Source organism: Aricia agestis, chromosome 6, assembly GCF_905147365.1.
Source record: "Aricia agestis chromosome 6, ilAriAges1.1, whole genome shotgun sequence".
Taxonomy (NCBI): Eukaryota; Metazoa; Arthropoda; class Insecta; order Lepidoptera; family Lycaenidae; genus Aricia; species Aricia agestis.
The window spans coordinates 17,374,517-17,394,745 of record NC_056411.1 but is presented as its reverse complement, the minus strand read 5'-3'; the positions used below and the strand labels follow the sequence as shown (position 1 = coordinate 17,394,745).

The window sequence follows — 20,229 nt, the reverse complement described above, 5'->3', positions numbered from 1 at the left end:
GATAAATAATTTATTAAAAAAAATGACGAAAGAAAAAAAAATTACGACGTTAAATTAACTTAATTTACCGATATCCAAAAAGGGTTATATTGTGGACAGCTCGAAGAATAGGATATATTACTGCAATATGTTTTCGCGCTTAGGGCAGAACCAGCAAAGACGGTAAATATTTGTTTGAGGTTTGTGAACGTTTCTGTCAATATTCTGATATGACGTGTGCAACATGTCGGGTTTTGGTCGGATTGTTTACTGTATGTGCGTGCTAGTAGCGCCCCCTGATGTTTCCTATTACGCTATATTTCCTGTTACGCAAAGGTCGGTTACGTAAATGTTTTATAAACATTTGTTTTAATCAGAGCACGGCCTCTCATAATAAACGTGCCGAAACAGCCTTGTGTCTGAACAATGGAATATTTTAAGCAAAAAATAATGATGGTAAAAGATTTTGCATCGACCCGGCTATTTTTTTCTTTGTAATCATAATAATATGATACTATAATTACCGTATCTGAATTTTGTTAAGGTTCAACAACCCTTGGAAGGTTTTGTAGCAGTAACAAGACTTACGGCCGTTCCCAATATTTGATCTATCTCTGGTTTTGCCCTACTAGAGATAGGAATAGCTCACATTAGACATTAGAGACATATACTCGTATTTTATGTCAATTGTGAGCTATTCCTATCTCTAGTAGGGCAAAACCAGAGATAGATCAAATATTGGGAACGGCCGTAAGTGATAATATTTTAGGGTGTGTATGTGTTTCTTATTCACTGCGAAAGTAGCAGCGCTGAAAGACAATTTTTTTCACTTTTGTATGGGGTAACTCATCATAATATTTAATACCTACACATCCATGACCCAGGAACTTAGAAAACTTTTTGTTCCGTCGGCGGGATTCGAACCCGCGACCACCGGCTTGAGTTAACAGCCCACCAACTGAGCCACAGAGGTCGTCAATGTTGCAATAATGCTATGTCCTATTGAAACGGACGTCTACTTTCTTCCAAATCATTATTTTACTACTGATATTATGTTTTAAAATAATTGTTATCAGTTTTAGCTCTTTATCGGAACCATTTCCTATTGATCTTTACTCATTAGTATCCCTGGGGCGTTTGGGTTAAATTTTATCTTACAATTTAAGACATGAGTAGATTAAGTCGGTAACTAACATTTTACAACTTAAGAGCAATTACTATTTTTTCCTTATAATTTAAACAAACCTTGTAACTTATCTACTTCACCATCTGGCTAATATAATATGAGCTATAAATACAATTTTTTTTTATTTCAAACAATTTTCCCGGTCCTAGAGCCTCTATTTAGGCAAAAAAATAATCGGCCAAGTGCGAGACGGACTCGCGCATTAAGGGTTCCGTACCGTTATAGAGGAAAAATACCCTAAAAATTGTGTTTAAATTTTTGTTTTATTTAAATATTATTATTAATTATTAAAGTAGACATATAAATAAGGCTTTTATAAAAAATTGTCTTTATAAAGTGCCTAGCTGTAGCCATTATTGATTACGAGCAAAAAAGGCCAAAAAAATAACGTTTATTGTATAGGAGCCCTCCATTTAAGGAGATTTTATTTTGTTTTTAGTATTTTTTATTATAGCGGCAACAGAAATATACAATCTGTGAAATTTTCAGAAGTCTAGCTCTAGCGATTCTTGAGTTACAGCCTGGAGGCAGACATAATAATGATAATAATAATTATATTATAATAACTCCCGCACCGGTTTCGGTGACGGTGGCCGGTTTCATTGAATACCAGGCCAGCTACGCAGGAGTAATTTTATAGTCCCCAAGTGTGTGCGCAGTACACAAGAGCACTCTCTATTTCTTTTACTCTCATAACCCAGTGGGACGGAAGACCGACACGACTGGCGAGAGATCAGGCGCAGGACCGACTTTTTTACATGCCCATCCGACGCATGTATCATCTTACTTGTCAGACAATCAGGTGATCAGCCTGCATTATCCTAACCAAACTTGGAAATAACATGTTTCCAACGCGGGAATCGAACCCACGACCTACGAGTCAAGAGCCACGCTCTAAACCACTTGACCACGGAGGCGTCAGACAGACAGACAGACAGACGGACAGACATCAAAGTCTCAGTAATAGGTCCCTATTACTGAGACTTTGATGTCTGTCCGTCTGTCTGTCTGTCTGTTTTTACCCTTCGGGTACTGAACCCTTTTTTTGTTGTTTTTGTTAGGAACATTTTTTGTTACCCACTTCTTCCACTCATGTCTACAATTATTACATAGTACGTTGGGTTGAAGTCCATAATCAAAGCACAATGTAAATAACATACAGTAAACAACATAGTCTGGCTCACGCACATTTTTAGCGTGAATACGAATAATAAAAAAATCGGCCAAGTGCGAGGCGTACTCGCGCACGAAGGGTTCCGTACCGTTATAGAGCAAAAATAGACCAAAAATCGTGTGTTTATATGGGAGTCCCCCTTAAATTTTTATTTTATTTAATTTAAGGGGAACTCCCTTTTTGGGGGAATTTTTATTTATTGAAGAACATCCATATTATGCCTATAGCCTTTGTGAAAATTTCAAGTGCCTACCTGTTGCCATTATTAATATAGAGCAATTAGCAAAGAAGGCCAAAAACTCACGTTTGTTGTATCTAAGGATCCATTAAATATTATTATTATGTTGTTTTTAGTATTTGTTGTTATAGCGGCAACAGATATACACAATCTGTGAAAATTTCAGAAGTCTAACTATAGCGGTTCTTGAGATACAGCCTGGCGACATACAGACAGACAGATAGACAGACAGACGGACAGATGGACAGACGGACAGACAACGAAGTCTTAGTAATAGGGTCCCGTTTTTACCCTTCGGGTATGGAACCCTTAAAACTAGTGAATACAGATAATTTGAAGTAGCAAAACAATGTACACATCCCATGCGCGTAAATCTGGTATATCTGTTGAGCGAGATTGTATTTCAAATTTACAGCTCAGTTACTCTACTGTATGTAGTATTTATATTGTGACCCAAGTATCAAAGTATCATGTTTTTTCATTTTGGTAGAGTTAGCTGTTTGATTAACAAGAACAATTAATTTAAAATTTAACTCCGAAGGAAATATAAATTAAAATACTTAATGAAAAATCGTATTTGCTTGTATTTAAGACATCATTAGTTATACGTTACACATACACACTCAAGTCAAAAAAGAAAATAAAGTGAAGATAGAAATAAAGTAAAAAACAAAATAAAGTGAAAAATCAAAAATTAAATGGAAAAACACAAGCTGATAGACCTAAACGAGGATACGTTGGAGAAGATAAGAAAGTCGTATAATATGGACGATAAGAAGAGAAGAGAAGAAGCAATAGGAGCTTTGAGGAGCTGGGTGCAGAAACAGGACCATCTCATCAAGAAGAATTATAGTAAGTTCCTTTTATGTTTGCCCAAAAATACTTACTAATATCATAATTAATGCGAAAGTATAATATGTCTGTTACCGATTTTAATGGTAGCGGAATTACTTTGAGAGGAAAAAAACGAAGGATAACGTTTTTTTGGCACTTTAAAGATTTATTATTTTTATTTATTTAGATATTTAAATAGTATAATAATAAAAAAATATTCTCGCCTTATCAAAATTTTAAAGAAATAATTGTATTTAATTAAGCTGAGAGTGCTGAGACTGTGGCTGAGAGGCTGAGCAGGAACAGGCTCCTTGGTCGCCACGAATACTCACCCACAGAGGAAATTCGTGCCACCAACCCCAACCGTATCGTTCAATTTATGAGCAGTATTGGGTTGGGGACGATTCTCTAGTGCGAAGGAGTCACAATAGATCCTTATGGGTCGCAGTGACGTCAGGGCTACAGCGACCTGCCTTCTTAAAAAAAAAAGTGGCTGAGACTAATAATATTGCTGGCCGTACAAAATATTTTCTGAGTTTAATTTGATACTGAATACCTTGTGCTGTTGTTAATTAGTCCTTAAAATAAAAATAAGTTTTTCTTGCGGAAAAATTTAGGGTTCTCGCGAGATAAACAAATTTGAATTTGTTTATCGAGCGGGAATGATGATATTTAAAGTATCTTTTTCATAAATACGGAATAATATTAATCGTAGCTACTTTGTAATCAAAGCGATAAATATTAGTATCGTTCGCTGAACCGTATGAAAATAAACAATAAATAAAACTAAATTTTAGTTTTTCAGTAAAAATGTCCGGCTAAACTCGATTGGATTCGAATAAAGCTACAAAAATATTTAGGAATCTAAAGGCCTGTTATCTCTCAATACCAAACTTAGCTGATACGCTCTCAGCGTCTTAAGATGCTTATTATTATAAGCAGTTTGATATCAAGAGCGTGTACTACTTAGTTCAAGGTTTGAACAAACTTAAGAACAGTCTCTCAAGTAACGAATTGACAACTGCCGAGTTTCATTTAAGAATACTTTAAAACACTCAGATGATACAACTTAGTCTATACATAAGTAGCATCCCAAGAATGTTCTTAAGCCTTATCTAAGCGGTAAGGCTTATTAATCATTACGAGCCTAAGAAACCGATGTAAGACACGTTAAAATATTTATTACCATTTCAGCTGATCGCTACCTGGAATGGAGGATTCTGACAAGCAAGGGTTCCGTGGAGCGAGCGAAGACGATGATCGACAAGATATGCACGTTCAGGACTTTGTACCCGCAGCTGTTCGGCGTGTACAACGTGAAGGAGGACTTCGGGAACCTTAGCGATAATGTGTAAGTGACATTTATAATAATATATATTTTTTTTATGAAATAAGGGGGCAAACGAGCAAACGGGTCACCTGATGGAAAGCACCTTCCATCGCCCATGGACACTCGCAACATCAGAAGAGCTGCAGGTGCGTTGCCGGCCCTTTAAGAGGGAAAAGGGGAGGGTAGGAAAGGGAATAGGGTAGGGGATTGGGCCTCCGGTAAACTCACTCGGCGAAACACAGCGCAAGCGCTGTTTCACGCTGGCTTTCTGTGAGAACGTGGTATTTCTCCGGTCGAGCCGGCCCATTCGTGCCGAAGCATGGCTCTCCCACGTATAATTCTATCAGATCCAGGATATACTGTTTTGCTTGCGGTTTGAGAATATGCTCAAGAGCCTCAATGGACGACCTTCGGACCAAGCGAGCTTAGGATTTTATTTCGGGTATGAAAAATATTAATTAACGTTATCTGTTCCTAAGTACACATAAACCGACTTCCAACGTAAAAATAATAACAATGTAAACTAAAAAGTATTAAATAATTCTTACTCTTTAGTAGTGCCTTTTCCAGAATTCTTCAAAATCCCAACTATTTCGGTACTTTATTATTACCGAAATAGCTGTTATAGTCTTCACTATTTTGAAGTTGAAACCAGCTAATTTAATCATGAGTTCAATCAATGTCAGAATATCTGAAATTTTTGGGACTGGTACCGACTTCAAAGTAATGAAGACTGTAAGATGTATGATCACAGCCATTAAGTATGGCTCTATATCTATAAATATAGAGCCATACTTAATGGCTGTGATGCATGGTGTAATGGTAGTGAATTGCACAGTAGCATATGCTTTCTGTTCTTAAAACAATGCCGTCCAAATTACTTAAATCGGACTTGTAGTTTCTGAGATATTATGTGAACACAAACATAAAAACATACATACATAAATACATATTAGGTATACTTTTAAAATTTGGCACATTTGTTCAGAATCTGATTTAGACTAACATAATATACGAAAACTGGACAGTTCTGAAAATATTAGATTCGCCCCGTATGGGCGAATCTACGTCGAATTGATAACCTCCTTTTTTAATTCGGTTAATAAAAGTAGTAGCAGCGTGTAAGGTATTGTATTAAATAACAGTTTTTTTTCTTTTTTCAGAATAGTTTTTGCGCTACCAAAAGTACTTAATGAAGACATCAGAGTTTACGTGGTAAAATTTTTCGACAAAGAGCCAATTAGCAAATTCTTTATGAACTACCTCCGATATATTCTAGTGGTGAGTTTGTTTTAATTTATTTACAGAATGTTTACAACAGCTATTTGAATTACAACAGCTAAAATAAACCATTTACAGAGAACAAGAATAGGTACAAAACTGCAAATTATAAAATTAAGTATTTAAATTTGATTTAAATGGGATACTCACTAAAATATAATTGTGAGAAATAAAAGAGAAAAATAGGACTAATAAAACTAGAAACCTTTAAATAAAAGAAATCCACTTGGTCGTTTACATCAGGCAGAGTATTTAAAAGGCTCAATGAGTTTCCTCGTTAGATGGTGATACTCACTCTTTGAGCCAGTAAGGTGCCGGCCCTGAGATTGCCTGTGGTCTTGACGAGTTCTTTGAACATTTTTCTAAAAAGTTTGAGGCAATTGTTTCAGATGTGCGAGTACCTGGCAGCACACGACTACCTGGAGAAGGTGTGTGTTATCTACGATCTGCGGGAGGCGAACCTCGCCAGTTTCGTCTCCGACATGGACTTCATAGAGATGAAACGGGAAATAACCGCGCTACTTGTAAGTAAAATTAAATGTCCATTACAATTCAAAATAGCTAAAGAGAGACCGCTCATGACAGCTAGAAACAACATAATAATATTATTACAAAAACAAAGTACCTGTATTTTTTATGTTTCTCTTAACTTCACAGATACTTATACAGAATAAGTACCTGTGAAGAAGAAACATAAAAAAATATGATTGTGATGTATTTCAAATTCTATAATCTGCAGTGACTGTAGAGTGTAGACAATTCAGAAGATTTATTTCTAGCCCCCCTTATAATTAACCACGATGACGCTATCTGTGTCACTGACATCGTCCGATATGTTGGAACTTTGAATATTACACCTGACTGATATACAAACAGTAATTAATTAACAAAAAACTAGCGGCTAGCCACCTTTTCCAGCAGACTCTTAACAAAGTTTTATTTAACTCAAAATATACATACAAGTAGATATATCTAAACAATACCTAACTATTTGTTAACAGGAAGGCTACGGAGTTAGACCACAGAATATCCTGATAATGACGAAGTCCAAGGTGGTCGAGACGCTGTTATCCATCGTCAAAACGTTCCTGAAGCCGAAGATAATTCAGAGGATCCAGGTGATCAAGAGCCATGAGGAGCTGCACGAGTTTGTACCGCGCGAGATGTTGCCAGAAGATTATGGAGGCAAGGAGCCTTCGTTGAACGAGACACAAGGTAGATGGGACTTAAAAACTTCCAAAGCAGCACAACAGAAGCAAATGACACTTTCATACTTATAAATGATTGTGTGTCCGTCTGTTTCTCAGCCTATCTGTTATTTTTTTGCTCATTTTGTCACTGAAGTTGCTTATGAGCTGTTGAAATGAATTGCTATTGCTATTGAAATAATATACGGTTCCCGTTCGACACACGAATTTCTGTCACTTCTAAGCAAATAAAATCTACGTTCATCACAATTTGGGAAATTAAAAAATGTACTATAATTGGTCGCTGATTTTGTGTACTGACTCACAATTTTTTTTGTTACCTAAATTTTGAATGCAGTCTTGTTCTACATGATCAAAAGAACATGACTGCATTCACAATTCAATCCGTCATTTTCTTGTGGGATAAATGCTTAACAGCGTCCAATTATTCTTGCTATACTTCTCCCTCAGACTTATGGACTAGAGTCCTCTCCTCCGAGTACACCATGGACATCTTGCGGGCCGCGTACGAGGCTCGTACGGACGAGACGCGACGTCGCACGGGGCAGTTCAGCGAGCAGTACGCCGGCGTCGCGGGAACCTTCCGATATCTTAATGTCGATTGAACTGTTCCTGATGTTTTTTATTGATGCGTTTTTTTTTATTTTTATTTTATTACATTTTTTAAACCCTAATACTTGAGAGCTTTCTTCTATTTTTTGGTATCCCAACAAAGCTTATGTGATTTAAACAAGCTTTATTAGATAAGTATCCAGTAAAACCTATCCCACCAAAAACATCTCATGTAAAATGTTGCCAAGAATACCACATAAGGTTTGCCCTGTGAAAAAGATATCAGATCTCATGTAGAGCCATGCAAATTTTTTTTTCACTTTTGTATGGGAAACTCGTGACGCTCGGGCCCATGCCCACACAAAAGTGAAAAAAAAATTTCGTCTTTCAGCGCTGCTACTTTCACAGTGAACTCTCTACGAGGAACACGTACACACCGTAAAGTATTATCACTTATTTTTGTTACACACTGTATAATCTATACGAGTACTTATAAAATTAAATGTCCTGACTGACTGATTCATCATCGCTGAGCAAAAACTGTAAAAGTTACAGCCACGAAATTTGGTGAGTAGGGTTGTTTTATTAAGTAGACACCCACTAAGGAAGGAATTTTGAAAATTTTACCCCGAAGGGGGTGAAATAAGGGTTGAAAGTTTTAATGAAAGTCCGTCATTTCTTGAGTTAGAAACATGAAAATTTATTTTTGGGTTAATGATTAAAAATGAATGGATAAGTATTTAAGCGTTTTTGGAAATTCTACCTCCAAGGGGGTGAAATTGGGGTTGAAAGTTTGAATGAAACTCCGTTATTTCTTGAGTTAGAAACATGAAATTTTATGTTTGGGTTACTGATTAAAAATGATTGGATACGTGTTTAAGCGTTTCTGAAAATTCTACCCCCAAGGGGGTAAAATAGGGGTTGAAAGTTTAAATGAAAGTCCGTCATTTCTTAAGTTAGAAACATGAAAGTTTATTTTTGGACTGCTGATTAAAAATGAATGGATAGGTATTTAAGCGTTTTTAGAAATTCTACCCCCAAGGGGGTGAAATTGGAGTTGAAAATTTGAATGAAAGTCCGTCATTTCTTGAGTTAGAAACATGAAACTTTATTTTTGTGCTACTGATTAAAAATGAATGGATACGTATTTAAGTGTTTCTGGTAATTCTACCCCCAAGGGGGTGAAATTGGGATAGAAAGTTTCAATGAAAGTCCGTCATTGCTTGAGTTAGAAACATGAAAGTTTATTGACGTTTGCGTTTGACGTTTGCTTAAATAAGGTCCGTTTTTACCCATTGTATAAGGAACCACAAAAACAAAAAGGAGAAAACTATCCATCTTTGTTATTATACTATGTTGACGCGGATGAAGTCGCGGGCAACAGCTAGTAATATTATACGGCCTAACTCTACCGACCCTAACTTCAACAAATTCTACTCAGTAAATGTATGGCTTCGCGGTGTCGCTACCGTCGTGGAGGGTGGAGGTGATGCTAGTAATCAGTTTCTGATCTAATATAAGTACCTAACGATTTAATCTATTTTTGACATCATATTCGGACAATATGATGAATCTGGTAAATCGGAAACCAACTTTATGTGGGATTAAATTATTTTTAACAAAAAATTAAAACCGACTTCCAAGGTAAAAACAATAATAATATGAACTAAAAAGTATTAAATAACTCTTACTCTATAATAGTGCCTTTTTCAGAATTCGTCTAAAACTCAACTATTTCTGTACATACAACAGTCTTCATTACTTTGAAGTCGGTACCAGCTAATTTTATCGTGAGTTCAGTCAATGTCAGAATATCTGAAGCTTTTGGGACTGGTACCGACTTCAAAGTAATGAAGACTGTTGTATGTACAGAAATAGTTGAGATTTAGAGGAATTCTGAAAAGGCACTATAATAGAGTAAGAGTTATTTAATACTTTTTAGTTCATATTATTATTGTTTTTACCTTGGAAGTCGGTTTTAATTTTTTGTTAAAAATAGTAATTTCACTCTTTTTAGTTATCTACAAGATAAAGCTTTATGCGTAAATAACCACTACGAATGTTAACTATTCACATTATGTTACTGTAAGCGAAATTGTGGTAAATGCTTGCAGTTATCTAAGCGTTGCTGCAATTTAAACACATTCATCTTTAAAGGTTCAGGAATTCTGTTCAGTGCCTTTGGACCAAGAGACACCTTCGTATGAACTTTGTCTTATTCGTAACATATGTTTAAGTTACTAGAAACAACATTTTAACCACTATGAGATTTCCCTCGATTGCTCATAGATCCCATCATCAGCTCACCACTTTCGTAATTATTATACAAAATCAAGATTATATCCTATACAACAACACAAGAATTTTGAAAATGGGTCCACAAACAGCGAAATAATCATCAAAAACATCTGCTTCGATGCAAAATATCACGAAAAGCATCAATAATTGGGTCATAATGTGATGACCCATGGCATAATTATGATTGTGATGATGATGATCAATTAAATTGATGTGTTGGCTTATGCTTTCAATTGTTTAAACAACGCCAAAATCCCCGAATCTGTATCTATAAGGATTCAAAAGTTCTGTTGGGTACCCTCGGATCCAGGGTATAACCTAGTGCGAAAACTTACTTTTTGGTAGCATTTACCTCAAATGCTTCAGAAAAAATCAAAATCACTATATGTTTCCATACAAATTTCAAGGAGTCCCCTCGATTCCTCCAGGATCTCATCATCAGATCACCATTTTTGTGAACATGGTACCAAATTCGAGTGAAACCCTATACAAAACAAAAAGAATTTTGAAAATCGGATTACAACCGGCTGAGTTATCGTGGAACATACAAAAAAAAAAAGATACATACAGCCGAACGTATAACCTCCTCCTTTTTGGAAGTCGGTAAAAAGGGTAGTATTTAATCGAGTGACTGTAAATTACAGTTTTAAGTGTCAAAATTACTAAATTTGGGTTATAGAATTACTATTTGAGCGACTGACTGTGAGTGACGAGAAATTAACAGAACAGCAACGTACAAATTCTTTATTTGAGTTACTTAACATTCAAAATGAGCAGCTCCATAATATTTGAGAGACCTAATATTTGTTTGAGTGTGAACATTACGTCCTGCATTTTTTTTCAATATTTGGCAAATGTATTTTTTATAATGAGCGGCATTTTATCTTAAATTAAGTGTTTCGAATACAAAAACCACTTCGAAAAATACTTTAATGAGCAGAGTATAATGAGCTCACATTAAAACAAAAAAAAAATAATATTAAATAACTATTTGATGAAACACTTTTTATCAGGGATCCCTAAAACAATTTTTTTTATTACTATCCAGCAAATTTTTTGTGAGCTAGCTAGTGAGTTAGTTTCATTTGGATAAGAGGAACAACAATTTTATATGTGAAAAAAGTGGTAGCTAACAGAGATAGAAAGGATACTTTGATTTGATGATCCCAAAATATGTATTGTTCTATTTGTAGGAACTTAAATTATATAACGGTAAAGGCGGGAGCTTCGCTGCGCTGCGCTCCCGGCCGCATTAGCCATCTAACCTAACCCAAAAAAATCGTATTGGTCCGCAGCCCAACTCACGGGCCTCACCTGACTGCAACGATTCGTCGCCCCGCCCTATTCGAATTCGCACGCATTTAACAATATTATAAATTAATATTAGTCGTTAGTGTAGTTTAATTTTCGCTTAGTCAAATTAATACCGCTCATGTTATTAAAACAGTATGTTCATCATCAGTCGCAAAGTATTTTTTTATTCGCTCGTTTTATTATTTCCCATTAAAAAACGACGTAACTCTTCGAGAAAAGGTAGGTAGTGCCCTTGCGCTTCACATGGCTCGTCTTGGCACTACCATGCCCACAGATATAACATACTAGCTGTCCCGGCAAACGTTGTTTTGTCATAAAATGATTTTCCCTTTTTTCCTGCTTTTCTCTTGAAGTTTTTTCTGTTTTTTTTTCTATAGACCTCACGGAGCCCGAGACCTTACGAACGAATGCAAAACCATGGAAATCGGTTCGTGCGTTCTGGAGTTATAGCGTCAGGAAGGGAAACCCAACATATATTTTTATTAGATTTCAGCAAAATGGTTCCAGCCGTTAACGCGTGATGTCGTGACCACGCGAAATATAACTTTCCGCGCAGCTTCGCCCGCGTAAATTAGATATATCACAGTCAAATGAGTCCACAAAAAATAGCCTATGATCCTTCACGTGGTCTACTTCTTATCTGTGCCAAATAACAGAAAAATTGCTCTAGTAGTTCGTGAGATAAGCCCTTTCAAATAATTTCCCCCATTTTTCTCCACATTTTCCTCTATTTCTTCGCTCCTATTAGTCTTAGCGTGATAAAATATAGCCTATAGCCTTCCTCGATAATTGGGCTATCTAACACTGAAATAATTTTTCAAATCGGACCAGTAGTTCCTGAGATTAGCGCGTTCAAATAAGCCCTTTTAAATAATTTCCCCCGTTTTTTCCACACTTTCCTCTATTTCTTCGCTCCTTTTAATCTTAGCGTGATAAAATATAGCCTATGGCCTTTCTCGATAAATGGGCTATCTAAAACTGAAAGATTTTTTCAAATCGGAACAGTAGTTTTTTTTTTCACTTTCCTCTATTTCTTCGCTCCTATTAGTCTTAGCGTGATAAAATATAACTTATGGACTTTCTCGATAAATGGGCTTATCTAACACTGAAAGATTTTTTCAAATCGGACTAGTAGTTTTTGAGATTAGCGCGTTCAAATAAGCCATTTCAAATAATTTCTCCCGTTTTTTCCACAATTTCCTCTATTTATTCGCTCCTATTAGTCTTAACGCGATAAAATATAGCCCATAACCTTTTTAGATAAATAGGCTATCTAACACTGAAAGAATTTTTCAAATCTGGTCGGATTTAGTAGTTCCTGAGATTAGCGCGTTCAAATAAGCCCTTTCAAATAATTTCCCCCCGTTTTTTCCACACTTTCCTCTATTTCTTCGCTCCTATTAGTATTAGCGTGATAAAATATAGCCTATAGCCTTCCTTGATAAATGGGCTATATTATAACACTGAAATAATTTTTCAAATCGGGCCAGAAGTTCCTGAGATTAGCGCGTTCAAACAAACAAACAAACAAACTCTTCCCAATTATAATATTATAAGTACTTATAGATTTTAATACAGAATAGGTTTTACTAGGTATTTGAGAATTTTTACGACCTGCGTCGTTTGCAAATCATTAAAAAGTTTGATTGAATAGGCAGTTATTTTTTCTTCAGAATAAGCTATTTAAATAGCATATAATAAGAATAAACAAAATATCGATTGTAGAGGCAAAAAAGGATTTTAGAAGTAAGAGATACGAGTATGTTATAGAGCTTGTCACATGTCGCCAAATCCTGTCCATCTGGGCACAAATTGTCAGTCGTATGTCAACCACTCCACGGCAAACACGTTTTCACTATGCCGTAAATTACGAACAAAATGCTGACTTGTGCTATAATTACCTACAAAAATTGCAGCGATACTGTGAATTTCAAAAATAGCGGGATCACCTATCACAGCCAACTGTAATTTATACGACTTTTTAATTTAAAAATCAATTATTCTTCACGAAAAATTTCTTCACGAAAAATGTTCCGTGAACTATCAAACTAAGGCACTAGTGATGTGGTGTGATGCAGATTTTGGTATCGATATTTTTATCGACATTTTTTATGCGGTTGCGTTATTATATCTACATTAATATTATAAAGCTGAAGAGTTTGTTTGTTTGAACGCGCTAATCTCAGGAACTACTAGTCCGATTTGAAATTTTGAAGTATTCTTTCAGAGTTAGATAGCTCATAGCCAAGAAACAGAGGAAAATGTGGAATAAACGGGGAAAATTATTTGAAAGGACTTATTTCACGCACCATCCAGCAATTTTTATGTTATTTGGCATAAATAAAAAGTAGACGACATGATGTCATAGGCTATTTTTGTGGGCTCATTTGTCTTTGAAATTCCTAATTTACGGGGGTGAAGCTGCGCGGAAGGTCTAAATTTATTATAAATATGCGGAAGTTTTATTTTATAGTCGAAAGAAGTGGTGCTTAATGCTTACTCATAATATAATCCTACTAATATTATAAAGGCGAAAGTTTCTTTGGATGTATGGATGTTTGTTACTCTTTCACGCAAAAACTACTGAACGGATTTTAATGAAACTTTACAATAATATAGCTTATACATCAGAATAACACATAGGCTACATATTTAACCGACTTTCAAAATGGGGGAGGTGTTATGTTTGTTTTCTTATGTTCAACGATTACTCCGCCGTTTGTTAACCGATTTTCAAAATTTTTCTTTTGGTATATAGGGTATCATCCCAATTTGGTATTATATTCACAAAAGTGGTGATCTGATGAAGGATGCATAAGTAATCGAGGGAACTCCTCAAAATTTATAGGGAAACATGTGGTGACTTCGGTTTCGTGAGAAGTACTCTAAGCATATGCTACCAACAAGTAAGATTTTGCACCAAGGTATACCTGGTATACCGTGGTTCGGAAGGTGCTGAGAGAACTCCTGATTCTTTATAGATACAAGTTTGGGAGTTTCGGCCTTGTTTTAAGAACGGAAAGCATATGCTACTATGCAAATTACATTCATCATCATCATCTTCATCACTACCATATTATACCATACATCGTCCCATGGTTATGACTTATGAGCCTATAATGACCCTGTTATTGGTACTTTTCATTGTCTTTTAGATCGAGACTCGAGTTTGTCAAGCGATAATTGAAAAAAATCTATACTTAATACATATTATAAACCTGAAGAGTATGTTTGCTTGAATGCGCTAATCTCAGGAACTACTGGTCCGATTTAAAAACTTGTTTCAGTGTTAGATAGCTAATTTATCGAGTAAGACTATAGGCTATATATTATCACGCTAAGACTAATACGACCGAAGAAACTCAGGAAAATGTGGGAAAAACAGGGGAAATATTAGAAATTACGAAATACTGGAGCAATTTTTATGGCAATATTTGGCACAGATATAGAGTAAATCAAGTGAAGGGAGTAGGGACATAAAAGCAATTTTTTATGGGAAAATGTACGGTTTCCGTAAAATTCCTAATTTACGCGGGCGAAGCCGCGCGGGACATCTAGTAACTTACAATAATTAGTGCATCTTTGAAGAATGATTACCTTCATCGCTTTTAGTCCTATTTCAGTTTTCCCAAAGACGCAAAATTCAAAGAGAAATGTATGAAAAAATCGGCCAAGTGCGAGTTGGTCTCATGCACGAAAGGTTCCTTATCATAATAGAGCAAAATTAGGCAAATAATGTTTTTGTACGTATCCTTAATTATTTAGTTTATTTTAATTTTACTATTAATTGTTAAAGTATAAATACAATGGAGTATTTTGTACTTTTCAAATGCCTACCTAGTACCTGTTGCCATTATTGATATCGAGCAAAAAATAGCAAAAAAATCACGTTTGTTGTGTGGGATTTAAATATTAAATTTAATTTATTTTAGTATCTGTTATTTTATCGGTAACAGACATACACAATCTGTGAAAACTTCAGAAGAGTAGCGGTTATTGAGATATACAGCCGAGACAGACAATAAGACATCGAAGTAGTGTCCGACCGAAGGTCTAATTTTGGCCGAAGCCAAAGCCGAAGCCGATTAATCGGCAATCGCCACAACCTTCGGCCGAAGCCGAAGCCGAAGGTTTATAATCTTAATCTCGACTCTCAGTAATTAATTTTGTTCAAAATTTTCTATAAGCTACAATGAATATTAAAATTATTTCAAAACTTCAATATTGACAATATTGGTTTACCTCTATATTGACTGTTTCATATAGAAGTTGATTTAGAGATAGTAATAAAAGTTTACGATTTTGTGATTTATTTATTAATTATTTGTAGTCGTTGAGTGCGTGAGCGGGAACCGAAGCGATTTCTACTGGAACTTATTCAGGGTGCTTAGGGACAAAACATACCAAAGGTCCTGACGTCTAGGAGGTGAGCCGGAGGGAAGGGAGGGTGACAAAAGTCTCAATTTTTAGTTTTTGGCTAATACCTTAAAAACGATGCGTTGTGGCAATAAAGTTCTATTACGAAATAAAAGCTTATTCAATTCTCTATAACTATGATTCTATAATATAGTTTTTCCAAATTCTCATCCGTTTTTTTAACTACACGCGCTGGAAGTTTCGGAATTGCTCTCAGGCATCTACATTAGCCGCTGCTACAATTTCTGGTACAGTGACAAAATATATTATTGTTTTAGTGAAGCCTCAGGCGCTGGTAAGTCGCCGATTGTCCTTGGCGTCAAGAAATTACCTACATTTTCCACCCGCACTCTTGAGCGGTCAGCCCATTCCCGAATGTTTTTATATACATTTAACTAAGCAGGCTAACAATTAGTGTATGTTCCAACTGATGGAAGCTGGTTACCGTAATGCCTTGCGTCGTCTGCAACACCAGGGGTGCTACTGGTGCGTTGCCGCGTCAAGGGGTGTAATGAGGGGATGGGGGGATGTGCTTACAGGCCTCTCACTTATTGAACGAAGCATAGAAGCGGTAAAGCTACTATTCAAACAGAATTAGAAAGGAATATTTAAAAACTAGCTGTTGCCTGCGACTTCGTCCGCGTTAGTATAGTAGACTGTAGATCACGTCCCAAGAATACTTGAATATTTTTGTACCATAAATAATAATTTATTGTACAAAAATATTCAATGTACAGAATTGACTTTCCTACGATTTTATTATATATAGATGTTCCGCGCGGCTTCGCTTACGTAATTTAGGAATTTCACGCGACCGTACATTTTTCCGCAAAAAAATAGCCTGGTCTATTCTTCTTTATGTTTGCCAAATAACATAAAAATTACTCCAGTAGTTCTTAAGAATCTTAAGATAATAAGCAATTTCATATAATTTCCCCCGTTTTTTCCACATTTTCCTCAATTTCTTCGCTTTTATTAGCCTTAGCGTGATAAAATATAACCTATAGCCTTCCTCGACCAATGGGCTATCTAACACTGAAAAAATTTTTTAAATCGAACCAGTAGTTCCTGAGATTAGCGCGTTCAAATAAGTCCTTTCAAATAATTTCCCCCCGTTTTTTCCACATTTTTCTCTATTTCTTCGCTTCTATTAGTTTTAGCGTAATAAAATATAGCCTATAGCCTTTCTCGATAAATGAGCTACCTAACACTGAAAGAATTTTTCAAATCGGACCAGTAGTTCCTGATATTAGCGCGTTCAAACAAACAAACTAACTAACTCTGCAGAATTATAATATTAGTATAGATAGATGCGCGGCTTCGCTTGCGTAATTTAGGAGTTTCACGCAACCGTACATTTTGCGGAAAAAAATAGCCTTTGTCCCTTCACGTGGTCTATTCTTCATGTTTGCCAAATAACATAAAAAATTCTCCAGTAGTTCATCAGATAATAAGCAATTCCATATAATTTCCCCCGTTTTTTCAACATTTTCATCAATTTCTTCGCTCTTATTAGTCTTAGCATGATAAAATATAGCTTAAAGCATTCCTCGATAAATGGGCTATTTAACACTGAAAGAAATTTTTAAATCGGACCAGTAGTTCTTGAGATTAGCGCGTTCAAATAAGCCCTTTCAGAATATAATTTCCCACGTTTTCTCCACATTTTCCTCTATTTCTTAGTTCCGTTTAGACTAATGTCTTAGCGTGATAAAATATAGCTTATAGCCTACCTCGATGAATGGGCTATCGAACATTGAAAGAGTTTTTAAAATCGGATAAGTAGTAGTTCCTGAGATTATCGCGTTCAAATAGGCGCTTTCATATAATTTTCCCCGTTTTTTTCACATTTTCCTCTATTTCTTCGCTCCTAATTAGTCTTAGAGTAATAAAATATAACTTATAACCTTCCTCGATAAATGAGCTATCTAACACTGAAAGAATTTTTCAAATCGGACCAGTAGTTCCTGAGATTAGCGCGTTCAAACAAACTAACAAACTCTGTAGAATTATAATATTAGTATAGATAAAACACTTTTTTTTTCACTTTTTCTGAGCGTGTAGTTCGAAAAAGGATGAGAATACAGAAAATGTGTGTAGAATCAAAATTATAGAGAATTTAATAAGTTTTTTTTCATTGTAGAACATTTTTGCTACAACGCATCGTATTTTAGTTATTAGCCAAAAAAACAAAAATTTAGACTTTTGTCACCCCCCCCCCCCTCACTCCTGCTCACCTCCTAGACTTAAGGACTTTTGCTCGGACCTTCGGCAAAGCTTCGGCTTCGGCCGGGTTTTAGGCCGAAGCCGAAGGTTTCGCCGAAGGTGGTTTATTTGGCCGAAGGCTTCGGCCGCCGAAGCCGAAGCCGAAGCCGAAGCGGTCCCTTTTTTTCCTTCTTAAAGATATTCAAAAAACAATAAGCGAGGGATGTTACTACATCGCTATAGAAGCCAAAACTGTGGCTAGTTTTTTGTTTCTGTCTGTATGTTTGTTCCAGCATCACACAAAAACTACTGATCCGATAATCGATCGTCGTAATCTATATATTAATACGTGAGAGAAAAATTTTGTAACCCTTTTTACGAAAAATGGGGAAACGTAGGTGCATGAAATTTCGCACAGTTATAGTTTATATAGTGAAGGAGTGCATCGAGCTAATATTATTTTAAAATTATGCTTTTATCATATATATTTTTAACAAATAAAACGTTACACACACTACGACACTACTACTAGGAAAAATGACAGATTTTTGAGTGACAAGCCTATACGAATTATACTTTTTTATTTATGGTTGAAGTCTGTTGACAACAAGTTGACAAATTGAAAATGGATTATTGTTTTTTTTATTTAATTTTAGATACTATTAGACAATGCTTAAACGGCCAGTCTGAGATCAGCTGAGTCCTAGAGACAAGAATTGAAAAAAACTATGATGAAGTCAATATTTTTTTTAAATATAGGTAGTAGTCCTATTGTCATTGCAAGTAAGGTCGAATTTCGACCATTGGGCGATCTCTAGTAATAATTAATCGACACCGTAGATAGACCGGACATCACTAGACCGTGTACCGTTGACACTATTCTGACAATATAGTGTCATTGAAGTCGGCGACATAGGTTTCCATATAAACGGCGCTACATAACACTTCTCCTTATTTCCCTGTTCTGAGGTGGTAACAGTTGTATACGAAGGGCCTCTGTCCCTTGTCTAGCAGACACTAGACAGAATGACGGCAGTTCGTGAACGAGATAATACTTGCAAATAGACACACTTTAACATAAATGGCGTCATATATTCTTGGCCATTCGCGCCAGTCTGGGTTATTGCTTATCGTTTGTCAAAATATGCCTTTTCTCTGTAGACAACAATATTTGATATTCTACAAGATTTGGATTGCTGTTTCTTTATCTTGGGGGTTACGTTCTCTTAGTTTCATTAATGGTTCCCTTACTTAATAATACTCAACTAGCTAGTGCAAACGTATTGTTGTTCTATGAGCTTTAATTCTGTGTTATTATAATATTATGGCGTAGTCTAAACAAAGCTTTAAAAATATTTTGAAAATTGCTTGCAATAAGTCTCAATGAACATCGATTTTCCTTTCAAATTGACTACACAATTGTAGATCACAATTCTGTTCATTTTTCGATTCTCAACAATGCTCAGGGGTCGACGTCGACCCACATCACCACTTAATCTTGTATTGTAACCCACGATTGTTCTGCCGGTGACGGGCCACGCTTGCAAAATTATGAAATGTTCCCTTTGTCGTAAAACCCGGTTAATATTTGGACAAATAGTTGGGGTCCGAACAAGATACAAATTTTTTGTTGATGCAGAAATATATTTTGATTTTTATAAGTCCGTCTTGTTTTCATACATATTTTATACATTATAATAGTTATATTATTACAGAATGATAGAAAAATGTTATTTTTATCTACTACAATATACAATTTTTAAATTGTCTAGCAATGAGCAAGCTGATTGTGATAAATTATAGCTAACGATAAATCAAGACAATTATCAAATAAAAAATCTAGATTAGGTTATTAATCGATATGCAATCATACACAGACAGTTAGATTAACATATTATATCTATTTAAAACACTTTCGTTATCGTCGGGGGTTGAAAATAATAATAAATGATGATAATGATAATAACTTCAAAATAAAATGTCTCGTTAAAACTTAACGCCTGGAATGATTTGGTTTATTTTGGTATAAATGTAGTTCAGCAAAGATTCAAACATTAGGAAATTTTGGGAAAACTGCGAAAAACATGCAACAGAACAATATGATCGTCGTGACATACATCAAATATTTAGGATGTAATAGTGAATTGGACAATAAAAGCGAAGTCAGCAAATAAGCTAATATTGACCACATCGACCTGGTAATGAATTTGTGAG

The 20,229-nt window shown here is 35.5% G+C and overlaps 1 protein-coding gene across 1 annotated transcript; it reads left to right on the top strand.

Annotated features, from left to right (window-relative positions):
• The first annotated feature begins 3,110 nt into the window (after positions 1 to 3,110).
• On the top strand, positions 3,111 to 7,848 carry LOC121728132. The gene is made up of 6 exons (XM_042116246.1): positions 3,111 to 3,429; positions 4,606 to 4,762; positions 5,905 to 6,022; positions 6,412 to 6,546; positions 7,024 to 7,237; positions 7,681 to 7,848. Exons 1-6 carry the CDS (start codon positions 3,276 to 3,278, stop codon positions 7,833 to 7,835), a joined length of 933 nt encoding a protein of 310 aa, XP_041972180.1. The 5' UTR covers positions 3,111 to 3,275; the 3' UTR covers positions 7,836 to 7,848.
• The last annotated feature ends 12,381 nt before the right edge of the window (positions 7,849 to 20,229 follow it).